The sequence below is a fragment of the Grammomys surdaster genome, unplaced genomic scaffold (assembly GCF_004785775.1).
Source record: "Grammomys surdaster isolate TR1022 unplaced genomic scaffold, NIH_TR_1.0 126391, whole genome shotgun sequence".
Taxonomy (NCBI): Eukaryota; Metazoa; Chordata; class Mammalia; order Rodentia; family Muridae; genus Grammomys; species Grammomys surdaster.
Window position 1 is genome coordinate 199,970 of NW_021621185.1, and position 14,370 is coordinate 214,339.

The 14,370-nt window shown below is 37.9% G+C and overlaps 1 protein-coding gene across 1 annotated transcript in view; it reads right to left on the reverse strand.

Moving 5' to 3' along the window:
- Positions 1-1,000: 1,000 nt before the first annotated feature.
- Arsk (arylsulfatase family member K) overlaps positions 1,001-14,370 on the reverse strand; it is a 34,991-nt gene continuing 21,621 nt past the window's right edge. The window contains 5 exon segments of the mRNA XM_028760210.1: positions 1,001-2,511; positions 2,513-2,772; positions 7,183-7,407; positions 8,424-8,648; positions 13,206-13,377. Coding sequence (XP_028616043.1) covers positions 2,428-2,511; positions 2,513-2,772; positions 7,183-7,407; positions 8,424-8,648; positions 13,206-13,377 — 966 coding nt within the window. The 3' untranslated portion in view covers positions 1,001-2,427.

Sequence of the window (14,370 nt, forward strand, 5' to 3'; positions counted from 1 at the left end):
GCTAAAACCAAGGCTAATCCATTAAAGTCCATAGTTCTCAGACTCAAACGTATTCACCTTGCTTTTCAGCTTCTGTAGCTCTGTTCTTGTTAACTGAAGTATGCCAACCTAGGACATGATTTTTTGTGCTTAAAAGCTCAGCCTGAGAAAGGCTTGAAGCTATATTAGGATTTGAACACCTAGTGTAGGTGCCTGCCTGATATTGGCTTAAACCCATGTCTAACCAGTCTTCTCTGGTGGATGTTCCACAACCAAACAGAATAAATAATGTAACAACCAGGAATAAATTCACACTAGCTTCACATTGGGATCACAGGAGGGTTTTACAGACATAGTAGTGAGACAGTGCTCAGGCATCCTTGTGAATGGGGGCTAGGTTTTCCTTTTTAGACAAGGTCTTAGTAGCCCAGGCTGGCCTCTATGCCAAGGGTTAAACAAAGAGAAAAAGTAGACTATGTTCTGAATGACTGTCCTTAAAAACTTCATTCTCTCTAAATTAGGCTATACATTTAATTACCTTATTTCAAAGGATTTTTAAGCAGACCTCAAGGCAGCAGCAGACAAATCTCTTGAGTTCAAAGCCATTCTAATCTAAAAAGTCAGGTTCCAGGACAGCCACAGCTGTATACAGAAACCCTGTCTCAAGAACCAAACCAAACCAACCAACCAACCAAACAACAAAAAATGAAAAGAAAAAAAAAGAATTACGCCTTTTGATAATTAGTCCAAATTTGTATGGAAAAATTAAACAAGAGTAGCTGAGACAAAAGAGAATACTACATGTGGCACTGGGCCCCAGAGTAACAGGACTTCTACATGTATGAGGCAGAAGACTCAGAAAGGGCATACTCATGGATGGGAACCTAATGTAATCAGTCAGATCAGTGGAGGAAGAGATGATGACCAACCTAAGACATAGATAATGGAGTACAGTAGGAGAAGGTACAGTCAACCCAACAAAAGGTTAGCAGTTAAACAAAACGAAGGAAAACAGCAACACTGTAAACTAAAGTTAGATCTTTAATATGTAAAATATTCTACATGGATCTAAGGGCTAAAACTTATAAACAAAACTTTATGAACATCAGAGAGAAGAGCATTCTAAACAGGACACAAATTCTTAAAGCCACAAAATAAAGATTTAAAACATTTTAAAGAATATTTTAATTTAAGAAATCATAACATTTATTTTGTACAAAGATTTATCAATATGTTATAAGAAAATACAAATTTCCTCCAGGTCAATATCAAAAGACAAACTAGAAAAATATTATTTCCAGTATTTAAAAAAAGATTTGTTCACTATTTTTAAAATTTTATGTGAATGAGTGTCTTGCCTTAATTTAGTCTGTGCACTACATGTTTGCCAGGCTCAGTTGGAGGCCAGAAAATAGCATTGGCTCCCCTGAATTAGGGTTATAGGCAAATTGTGAGCCACTGTGTGGGTGCCAATAATTGGATCTTAGTCCTATGATGAAGCAAGTGCTCTGAACCACAGAACAATGTCTCTAGTCCTTCTTTTCTCTTTTGCTTTTCGAAAGGCTAATATCTAAAAGCATGCGTGTAACAGAAAAACAATGCTAACAACCTATAGAGAAAATGGTCAACAGACACAGGGAAAGTCATTCTGATGCAAATTCTAGTGGTTATTAGATCTATGAAAAAATGTCAGTACTCACAATAAATAAAAATAAAATATTTGGTGGGAATGCCAACTGCTAGAAGCAACTTGGGAAAATCTACAGAAACTTTTATAGATTCTGGCTCAGCAAGTTTACTTCTCAGCATCTATTGTTAATTGGAACTAGAAAATAACAGCCAGAACACAATATGCCAGAAGAAACACTATATAGCACATTATCAATTGTGTGTATGCCTGCATGTATATGTAAAGAATATGTTCATTTGGTTGGTGGCTAATGTATAGCTTGCCCACAAAAGGATACAAGCAAGGTGATTGTGGTTGCCCTTTGGAGGGAGCTGACCAAGAAAGGAAGGGAGCTTCATATTCTCTTTTCTTTTTCTAAACAACAACAACAACAAAATAAAATCAACTATATCCAGAATCTATGTCCCATTAAATAGTTCTAACACATCAAATACATCCAAAGAATTTCATCAAAAACCTAGTAAGTCATGAAACATCATGCTTTATAAATAATAACTGATGGTTTTTAAAATATTTCATATTCTGTATTATCCAGGGAAACAACGAGAATGCTTGCTTCTAACTTCTGATGTTAAACTGTCAGAGGTCTGCAACAATAAGGACTTACTATAACTAGTTTTGAAAATATGCGTTCTGTGGTCATTGGCACTTAAGATATAGTAAATATTTTGAAAGTAAGTAAATTGGCAATTGCTAAGACTTTCAGTTTAATACTTACCAACACATTCATATATAGCTTTAGAAAGTTTTACTATTGTTTACTGTTCCTGGAGAAGAGTGGGCTGCGAGCCACTGGTGGACTGCTGTGGGCTGCGAGCCACTGGTGGACTGCTGTGGGCTGCGGAGCCACCGTCGGATCGCATTTTCATGCTTCCTTGGATCTTTTTGCCAGTCTTGATGCCACCTAAGGTGTGCTATAACATTTGAGTAATTTTGCCCTATGCTTTGTTTCCACATGGTAAACTGCTCTTTATTATATCGATGGACAGAAGCAGACACTTTAGGGTAGTTTATAATAGAACGAAGCTTCTGGTCCAAAGAATAAGTAATTTCTGGAAATTCTGTAGCAATGTTTGTTAGCTCATCTGGATCCAAGGAAAGATCTGAAAGAAAAGAAATAACTAAATAACTAAAATAGTTTTGTTAGACTATCACTGTGACAGATTATATAGTAAGATTTACTTTGTATTTGTGTTTATTGTCTTGCTTGTTCCTTGACTATTTGCATCTATTGTATTGCTAGTCTCTCAACCTAGAACTGACCTTAATACTTGCATGTAATTAAAATGGTATAAAAGCAAAAAGGAGGATGGGGGATTGACTAGGGGGCTCCAGGGAGGGGAAATGGGGAAAAGGGATGACATCTGAAATGTAAATAAATAAAATATCCAATGAAAAGGATTTATTTTCCTTTTCCTTTCTTCTTGGTGTAAGATGGGCAGTATGCATTCACATTAGCAGCATACCATGTTCATAACCATGCTCTCCTAACATTGCATCTCATAATGACTCGGTATGTTTTAGTCAATGGTTGTGAAGCACAGAATAGTCATGGATAATATACTAAATGTGAAACACTCGTGTTGAAGAATGAACAAATATCCTAATGGAATCATTCTGCCACCCCCACTCCTTTCCTTATGTGTGCTCTTTAATGGTAGAAATGAGCTGAGGAAGGACTAGAAAGTGGGACACTGGCAGAGAGAGAGGAATTCTGGGAAAGAGTCAGAGGTAGGTGGATTCACCACTGGGACTCTGAAGGACACATGAAACTGTGAACAGGTAACCAGGCTTGTGGCACACATAAAATAGAAAAAAACAAAAAACAAAAAAACAACCCAGGACATATAGGTTACAAGCTAGTCAGGGAACAAGCCCAAGCTTATGGCCTAGGCATTTATTATCATAACTAATTAAGTCTCAGAGTTGTTATTTGGGAACTGGGGGATGGTGAAAAGTGTGGTTACAAATGGTGCCAATGGGGGACATATAAGCCAAACCTAGCTAAAAATCCAAGCTTAGAACAAAAGGTTCAGGAAAGCCCCAAGGTGAAGGTGCAAGCAAATACCTCCCAGAACCTCTCTGGGAGAGAGGTTAAATCCCTTTAAGAGAGAGTGAGCAGAGGGCTGTGAGCAGGGGGTAGCAAGTGGGGAACTGGAGCCTCATGGCAGTCCTCACAGTGAACTGTCCCAAAGCTGAGGTAGATGGGCTCATCTCAGCCAGGATTAGGTTCAGCTGAGGGGGCAGAGCTAGCTGCCATAGTCACATGCTGGTCTGAGGAGCCTGCAGACACACAGGACAGAAGGAACATTTTGTTAAAGCTCTGGTGAGACTGAAAATCCTCAAATTTCTGAACTGGTAATGTGTAAGTTTGAAACAAATACTTAGTTTGAAAATAACAAAATAAAATCCTTAAAGAGAGAATTAAATAACATTAAAAAATTCCTCAGAGGAAAGAGTTTAGAGAAAATCAAATACAGAAAAAGATAATTAAGCTTAGAGAATAATAATAGAAATAAATAAATGCACATAGAAAATAAAGTCTCCAAATAAAGGAGAAAGAGAGAAAAATAAAATAAAATTTCTAAAGAAAGGAGAAAGACAACTAAAGCATAGTCCCTCCCCCAAAAAAGGAGAGAAATTAAAAATATTTACCATATCAAAAAATGAAAAACACTATAAAAAAGGCATTTGGATCCCATATCGTTTTGTCTTGACTGTCAACACAAAACTAACTATATATTCAGTAATAATTCCAATTTTATATATCTTCTTTAAGAAAAGTCAGAATAAAGCAGACTTAGAGAACGAGAAGACTGAACAGTTAAACGCTGGATTGGAGGACACAGAACAGAGATTGGAGGACTCTTTAAATCAGAATAAAGAATTTTCAGAAGAATCTAATCTGGAGCCTACAACAACTGTAGAAAAAGTAGTTCCAGACGAGAAAAAGCCACAAAAGCTTGAAAAATTAGATGGCAGCCCATAGAGATGCAATATAATGAGTTAAGAATCCAGACTCTGTTTACTGCCAAAATGGATTTATAAAGTTTGATATCTTTTTCCTAATCAAACATAGAGCAGAGAATCATCTTTAGCTGAATTGTGGATACTGCACATTCCTTACATGTGCTAATATAAAGATGTACCTTCGAAAGCTTATATGTTTGTAGAGTGAAAGGAACAGACACCAAAGAAGATAAGACAAGTAGCCCAGGAGATCCTACATCTTAGAGCGCCTCAATTGGTGTTTTCTTAAAAGTCTATATCCAGGGGCTCTTCCAGAGTTCAATTCCCAGCACACACACTATTGCAGTTAGGACTTCAGTTAAGTCCTGCATTTTCCCCAAAGTCTGGACAACAAATGTTATAGTTAGCTTTCTTAAGACTGGCCAATATACCCCACCCCCCAAATGGTACCACCAGCAGGAAGCAATTTTAAGAGAGCAATGTCTCCATTCCCAGTAGGGGCAGATGCTTTTTGGTCATTTATCGGATGACAGATGTTTGGATGGTAGATGTTTGTTGTTGTTAAAAGGGGGTTGGTTACACATTGTTAGTGGGCTTGGTCAGGGAGGAAACCAAGTAAGGGAGGTTAGATTCAGAGATTTCTTTTTTGCCTTCTTTTCTCTATCCTTCTTTCTCATCTATCTAGTATTAAGAGAAAAAGGGGAAGTAGGGATAAAAGCAAAAAGGGAGAGATATAGGGATAATAGGATAAAAACTTAATCATTGAATCTACTTTTAGACTAAAGAACATTAACAAGCCAAATATTTTTACATTGATATGGACTTTGTATATTGATACAAATTTAAGTTTATATATTGTTACTGTATACTGTATATATGTTTCAACTCTTGTTTAAGGTATTGTACCTATTTCTTAAACATGCAATGTTAAATTCTTTTGAAAATTGCTTTACAAATGGTTTCGGATAAATAAAAAATGCAAGTTAAGAGTTAGTCAATCAAACTTATGGTCATGTTAGGTACTAGTTTAGTTAATTATGGAATTAACCTTCATTTAGCTTTCTACAGATGGTTTCAAAGTTAAGCAGATGGTAGACCACTAGAAACAAACTATTTAGATATAGTGCAGATAGACACATGGTCTTGAAAACCTCAGAGGTCTATACAATATGACATTTAATGATGTTTTACTAATTAAAGGCTTTTGTTTTTATGAGCCTATTGAGCACACTGGCCAGGAGATGCCTGAAGGCAGATGTAATCTTGCTAGTTGACTAAGTATAGCTTCTCTTTAGGAAAGAGTATCCATGGATAAATGCTAGAGGATCATGTCATGACTGGTGCACCTATTGACTCTTCAGTCATATTTGACCATCGCAGAATATGTCTTAAAGCCAAAAATTTCAACAACTATAAAGATGCCATTGAATTTTCTTTAGTAGTTCATTAATGAATTAGATATCTACTTAAAAACAAAGTACTATGATGAGCTGATATGGGAGGAAGAGGCGGAAGAGAGGGAAAAGGAGGGTTTTCAAGCCAAGAAAGGGTGAAGAAATCAGAAACTGGAAACAGACAACAGATTATAACACCACTTTTTGTCAATGGTCAAATGGAGGGGGACTCACTATAGAAAGGTGGTAAGAGGTGAGACCCTTTGGATTAGCTGTTGTGAAAGACAGCTTGATTACATGGCACTGAGCTGCGGCACTGGCTGTTCTGAGGGGTTAGGTTTGCTGAGCCAGACTTAGGAGCTCTGCAGATTTCATTTAACAACAACATCGAATGTACATGAGTTTCTGTTGGAAGCCAAATACCCTGGTCCTTAAAACTTAAGGATGTTTGGCATCTAAAGAATTATTTCTAATTAATAACTTTTATATTTGTAACTAGGATTCAAACTTAGGAAGCAGTAAATATTAACAATGGCCTTGACCCTATTTTATGTAGAATATGGGGAGAAAAGATAAGATAAACAATAAATTAAAAAATGCTGTTTAAAAATGAATTCATTGAGAGTGAAGCTAGTTGACCCCCAGGTTTGCTTCTCTGTAAAGCAAAGAGAAGGGTGCAATCTCATAGCACTGTGGTGACATTAAATTATGTAGTTAGACTGTGTCAACTTCCAAAGAGCTAGGCATTAATCATCTGGAATCAATGAAACTTAGGTGTAATGAGAATGTTGACTGGTGATGGAGAAACAACGGGCACGAAAGGCTGCTCTAGGAACCATGGTTGGATGAGACCTGGATAGCAGATTTGTGCAGGCTCTGGTTTCAGGTGCTGATGTTCGAGGCAGATGCTCCTCGTTCATTAACTGAACACTGACAGCTCATACTACCACCAGCGGGCACAGACTAGAGCATATGTAGGTTTTATGAACTGAGACTAGACCTAAATTAACACTCACTCTAAACCATGAGGCTGGAGCGGCCTATTGTAGCCCATCCCAGCCTGAGAAGCAACAGGTACTCATTTATTTGAAAAACAATTATTGACTCTCTTAAGCATGTGGTACACTTAATCTGTATCAAGCAGCTTACCGAAGAGCTGAGGCTGCACCGAGGCACCATCAGAGTAGGCTATGTACTTCCAATGGCCAGTCCGTAGCATGTAGGTGGAAGCATTTGCATTGCATCCGTGGAATTCACTCAGAATCCAAGGTGGATGGTGGACTTTGAATGCCTGTTCATTTGCAGATGTATTTGATGACAGTGTCAACAATGAGTATCCACTCACGTTTCGAGGCAGAGCAATCCCAGCAATGTCTTCAAAACAAAAGGAAAATGTTTTTTGTTTTTGTTTGTTTGTTCTTATGTTAATTCTTTTTGGAGTTATCTGAACATTCAGAAACATCATCTATATTTTTCTATCACTAAGAGTTGCAGACTAGAGATCATATGTGGATTTGCAGCCTAACTTCCTAGACTGAGGTGCTGGCTCGAGTGAGTTGGTAACTCCTCTGACCTCATTTCGGCAAGAGGTATTATAATACTATAACAGTACTTCGATCTTAGATGTTCAGTCTCGGTGAACATTAGCTAGCTTGAAATTTGAAAACAAGGATCCTCAGTCAAAATTACTTTATATGAGGCCAGCCTGGTCTATAGAGTGAGTTCCAGGACAGCCAGGGCTTCACAGAGGGGATAAAAAGGGGGGTATAGCTTTGTTGGAGGAGGTGTGTCACTGGAGGCAGGCTTTGAAGTTTCAAAAAAAAGAGAGGAAAGTATCTATTAGTTCAGCTTCTTTACCTGATGTCTTGCTGTCCTGAGTTCTATGTTTCTGTCAGAGAATACCTGAGGTGTGGTTCCCAGTGTATTCTCTTTCCCTCATGGATGTGGATTGAGATATCTCAGCTGTTCCTATACTATATGCTATGTTTATGATCCACCATCACAACTCTCACTCTCTGAAAAAAATAAGCCAATTAAATGATTTCTTTTAAAAGTAGACTTGGCCAAGGTGCTTTGTCTCAGCAACAGAAAAGTAACCAATGCACCTTGTAAAAAGTGGACAAAAGATTCCATAGTGAAAACACTTAGATTTTAGGGAAGTGGTGGTAGAAAGTTGAATGTTGTATAAATAAAATAAAGTTACAGTCATATCCTGATTGTGAATCATTTGAAGAGAATATGTCTGAAGTGGGTGAAGGCCATAGATCTGTGGGCCATTATCCTTGCCTTTCAGAGAACGACTGACTCTGTAACTGAGATGCTCAAGGCAGGATTCTGAATACTTTGCTTGTGTTTTTTCTCAGTATTACAAATACAACTACAGTACGTACCAAGCATAGTAGGGTAAATATCCACAAGAGAAACAACAGTTGGTACTTGTAGGTTGGCCTTAATTCCTGGTCCCATCATCAAAAAAGGAACATGGGCACTAGCTTCATACATACTCATTTTATAGAACTGGCGGTGTTCCATAGCCATCTCTCCATGGTCTGAAGTATATATAACAATAGTTTTCTGAAGAAGATCTAACTTTCGAAGAGCCAAAATAATCTTACCTACCATAAAAATCAAGAAAAATTAGTTTTAATTTGTGTTTTGGTTCATCACACAACTGGACCAAGTTTGTTGGGATACTTCTTACCATCTTGAATGAAATCTACAGTTTGTACATGCTTTCTCCTCAGCTGGCAGACTGGAGAGAGGAAAGAGGACAGACAGTATCTATCTGATCACCTGTTCAGCTCCTTTACCTGATGTCATGCTGTCCTGAGTTCTATACTCCTGTCAGAGAAACCTGAGGCTAGGGGGCTTCTTCCTTTTAGTGCTTCAAATGAGGAAAGACAGGCAAGTCTGGAGTCACTACTGTACATGATTCCGATGTTAATAATAAAGATCGCTGTCACTTCTGACCCATAATTTCTGCACACTAACAGGAGTTAAAAGCACTCAGAACTTCCCTGCTACCTTTGGTCCTAGCCCCTTATGCAACTGCCCTTTTCTGCTCCTAAAGCTGTCTTAGAGTTATGGGTATCCCGCCCTTAAAGAAGGGTGAGCTACACAGACAACACAAGCCCAGGCCATGTTAACTGAGCAGTAACATTCTGAGAACATTCTTGTCTCCTTGGCTTGGAAGTTGCTCCTCACTGGAATTATGACAATCACAATAAAGGAAGAATTATCTTCATTTTGGTAGATTTTGAATTTTGGGGTGCAAAAATCTATATTAAATACACATATTGTAGGTCCAGTCAGAGCTTACTAATCAGATCTCCCCCTCAACCCCACCTGACTCCTTTTTCCCCTCAGTCGTATTTCTTGTACACTTAATGGATATCCTGTTTTTAAAAGATCTGATAACCTGGTCTTTTCACATGTCTAATTAAAACTTCAGATAATATTAGGCATGTTCAGAGGCATGTGTTCTTGGACTTAGCCCTTCTGCGGCTTCCCTATGTCTGATTCTTTAGCAGGACACTAACATTCTTAAGTTCTTCATCTTAAGTTCTCTATACTTAGCATCCTAAACTATTTGGTAAATCTAGTTGTCCTAGACCACACAGTAGACACTGACAAGTGTATTAGATTGTGCTTTTGCCTCTGTGTGAATGCCCTTTCTCCTATACTTCCGTCATGTTTTCCCCTTCGTTATGACCAAGCTCCAGCATTAGCTGGTGAAGCCTTCTCTTTGGAGGCAATGTGATCCAGCAATATGGCTCCTTGAGTGAGGAATCATACAAAGACCTAGGTCAGTGTTATGCAGATGGAATATCCAGGTGGCATACAGATTTGTTCGTAATGTACACCTTTAATCCCTCTGGCTGAAATACAGACATGCCCTTACTTTTAATCCTTAATAATGTAGGTGAGGTTAGTTTCTAGAAGAAAGCAATCATATTTGAAATTATGTCTAATTCAGAGACAGGCAAAGTGATGAATCAGAGAAGGATTTGACAGGATCAGTCAGACATAGGATGTACCCAACTCTCACAAAAATGCCACTGGAAAAAGAGGTGACTTAAAAGAGTAACAGAGAGAAAGACATGCACGCGCACACACACACACACACAGATTGAGAGAAAGAGAGAGAGAGAGAGAGAGAGAGAGAGAGAGAGAGAGAGAGAGAGAGAGAGAGAGAGCACAGTTTTACACAGACAGGCTGAAGGTGAAGACAGAATAAGCCAGAGAATGAGAAGGAGCCAGAAGATTATAACAGACTTCCAGAGTTAGTTTGAGGCCAAGCAGAACAATTCAGTGAGAAGCTGAAAGAACAGATCGAATCAGCCAGCTTGGAGAGGAGTTTGAGCCAGAACAACTGAGTTGATCCAGCTAGCCAGAATTCAGAAAGAGGTAGAAAGGGTGAGCATATTCAGCAGTAAGCCTTTGAGACATCATCTGACAAATAAAAGCTACATTTACATCTGGCCTCCGAGGAAATAAAAGCAACATTTACATTTTCTGCTCCTCCACATCCAATCACTCGTTCTCTAAACTCCTTATGGTTTGTTTACAACTGCAATAATATATACCCTGGTGTTTATCTATATGTATACCCATCTATATGCATACATGAGCCATAGCATCAGGGCAGAGGTCAGAGGACAACTTTGGGAGGTGGTTTTCTCCTTCCTCCATGTGATTGGTGACAAGCTCTTTACTGTTGCTCCATCTTGCTGGCTGGACTATGTTTGTTTAATGAACCCTGAGCTATCAGGTTCTGTGTTGGGCACTATGTTGAATACTATTAAGAAATAAAATTCTTTCTGTGTACTTCTCTCTTAATGTACAAGCATTAAGAAGGTATATATTATAAAGCATATAAGGTTAAAAATATAAGGTATATTTAAAATCTTATTCATCTCTCTAAATAAGAAATAACACATTAACTTAAGACATTACAATTATTTCTTCATCCCAGAGTCTTTATATTTTCTGCTTTGCCTGCCTTTTTGCTATTTACATGGCTGACTTTTTCCTCAGTTTTTGGCTCACAAACCATCTATCTCCTCGGAAATATCTACCCCAGATACTATATTAGAAAAAAAATGTAAATGTAAAGTTAGAAAAAAATCATTTGCTGATGAAAGTTGTAGATGAAATTACTTTTACGAAATTTTTTCTATGTAAATTAAAATGAGAAAATTCACCATTTAATTTCATTCACACCTTCTACTATTTACATCATATTTACCACAGTCTGCTTACCTCTGAGCATCTGCTAATTTTCTTTTCTGTGAAGACACTTAAGAGCTGTACTGTCTCACTCCCTACAGCAGCATTGAGTATACACTCTTTCACTTGAGAAGATGCACTTGCAAACTTGTGAAAGCAATTTGAAGATGCAGATGCTTAGATACTCCCTAATGTCAGGAAATATCAATGAAATACAACTCAATTTTCAGATAGAGTTATGGCTAAAGAAACACTTAAAATATTACTGTCCTAGTGTCCTAATGAGGGGGAACTTGGAGCCAGGTGTGGTGGTGTGTAATAATGCTAACACTTGGGAGACAGCAGCAGAAGAATCAGGAATTCAAGGCCAGCCTTTGCTATACAGTAGATTCAAGGTTAATCTGGCAACATGAACCCCTGACAGCCCCTACCCCATCTTTCCCCCCCCCCACAGAACTTGGAAAGTCCTTGTTACTTTTTCATATTTACATTGATTATGTAAATAATATATCCATATACCTTCCTTTTTTCTTTCTGTCTTATGCTATTTACTCAGTGAGTACTTCTAACAACACTGGGTAGTTATTCTCAAAGTGCTTTGGTGTGTAGAAAGAGGTGCTGCCCACACTTCCCCAATATAGTTGTGTTTTATCCCAAAATATAGCAAAGTAAGTGAAACAATGTTGTAAAAATAACTTGTTATCAAAGCAGTTATTTTTAAAAACAAGGTTTCTTCAGTAGGAACTGGAAACAGCGTTCCAGCTTCCAGCGACAGTGAGAACCCTTCTACAATCATCTTACTGAGGCAGGCTTGTCTGAGATGCCTTTGAGCCTGAGTGTCAGGAAACCCAATGACTGCAGTCTTCAGAGGAAATGGATCTGAGCTGTGGGAAAGCCTTACTCTAAAGGGTCTAGGGGGAATGGATTTGTTTGTAGGTCTTAACGTTTTCTTCTAGGACACTATGTACATGCTGATTGACATCTGTTGATCTTTCTGAGTGAGAAGAATACAGGAAACAGACATGGACCTCTGTTTCCATTGGCTTAACACTAAAAACAGATCGTTTTTGGAACTGTAGATTGACCCATGGGTCTTGTACAAGAGCAGCAGTTACTCTTAACCACTATGCTATACCGCCAGCTTCTGGAATGCATTTTAAACACGCTTAAAATGATACGGTGAAGCAAACACTAGTGCTAAGCTCTCTCTACAACACCTTAACCTACCATCTGCCTCACTCCCAAGATTGACATTCCCAGTAATCATAAGATTTGTATTGGAATTTTCTCACTTTAATACATATGAATGATTTTATAGAAATAATTTCATCTACAACTTTTATCAGCAGGTGATTTTTTTCTAACTTTACATAAAATTATTACTTGACACCTAATGATACAAAGCGTGTGTAAGAAATTAACATGCTTGAAAAAAGTTAAAGAGATTTTCTACTCTAAATTTCCCTATGTGTCTATCCACTGGGCGTCTGAGGACCATTCAGCAAATCCTCAGGTTCCACAGAAGGAATTCGTGGTCACAAATCACCAAACTGATGCCTCTCCATCAGTGTTTGGAATGTCCAACTCTTCATCTCTTGGAAATAAGCTGCCTTACAATTACCTGCCACATGCCTGTGTTTAGCGAAGTACAGACCTGTTTAAGGCCAATTGTATTTTGCTTCAAATAGAAAACAGCTTTCTATGAGTCTTCTTTATGCATGAACAAATCTGAAAACTTATGAATAATTAAAATAGGAAGGGCCCTTTATTCTGTTATTAAAGTATTTTTGTAAGTCAAGAGTCTCAAAGTTCTAAGTCTTAGGTATCTAAGCAACTGCTTTAAGAAATATCTGAGGAAGCTCCTGCAAGCCCCAACTAGCACAATCACAATTTGTTGAAAAAACATTCTCTTCATGAAATTGCTTATTAACTATACCACCTACCTAGCATGGCATCTGTCTCAGCACACATAGCATAATAAAATGCTCTAATGTTCTTAATTTCATTTTCAGTAAACTTTCCAGTGCAGTTTTTTGCATAGGAGGAATAATAATCCACAGGGTGCATTTGTGACAAAGCCAACCACTTTGGGATTTTGATTGCATCATAAGCTACCTGAAAAGGAAGAAGAAAAGTCAGAATATCCCTTTCTTCCAATGAGTATCTGTGGTGAACTTGGAAATGTTTCATACATAGAATGGTTGAAAAGAATGGCTTTGCAGCTTGACAATCCTCTGAGTTAGGAATGGGCTGAATAAAACTTATTTACACTATCTGGAGCAGGGGTGTTTGGGATTTTCCCTGGCTTTCCTCAAAGGTTAATAGGAGAATACATTTGTCTCCCAGTGATAACTCCACGAGACACTTCACAAAAGTGGAATGAAAGAAGACTCAATAAGGATGACTATTCAGCAAAGAAAGGAAACACACTAAGACTGGAGTAGATTGAGATCACACACATAGGAAATTCTAGAAGAAAAGGCTGGTCTCGGATGCTGACAGTGCTGCCATTCCAAAGAATCACATTCACGTTCAGAAGACGTGAGGGACAGGACTCCTATTTAAGCAAGTAAACCAGTCTGAAGAGGACTGAGATTAAAAATGGGAGAGGCACTGCTAGAAATAGAGAACTACTGCAGATATATCTACATTGAAAGCCAAAATATAGGAAGGTGATCCAAATAGAGAAAGAAATATGACAATTTGCCAAGCCAAGAGAAGATGCTTGCTGCAGATCAGCTGCACAGGGGAAGGCAGGCCCTGCTCACACTGTACCTAGTGTGCTTTTTACAACACTCATCCTAAGCACTCCTGTTTTCAGCACAGTATACTATGTAATGCATTTTGCTATTTCTATTTTTATTGACAACCCAAAGCAAAATTTTAAATATTTTGTCAGATGTTTTTAACATTTCTAGAAAAAGATAATCTTTTTCTTTGACAATTAATATTGGTTTTTTTTATTGTAGTTTCATTCTATATGGTTATTTTTATCATCCTGAACTGGGGGAAGTGAGGTCTGCCTGCACTCGAAAGATAATGTTTTTTAGTTCCTTTTTATAGATATAATCACATGTACATCTATACAGTTAGCAAGCTCTAACATTT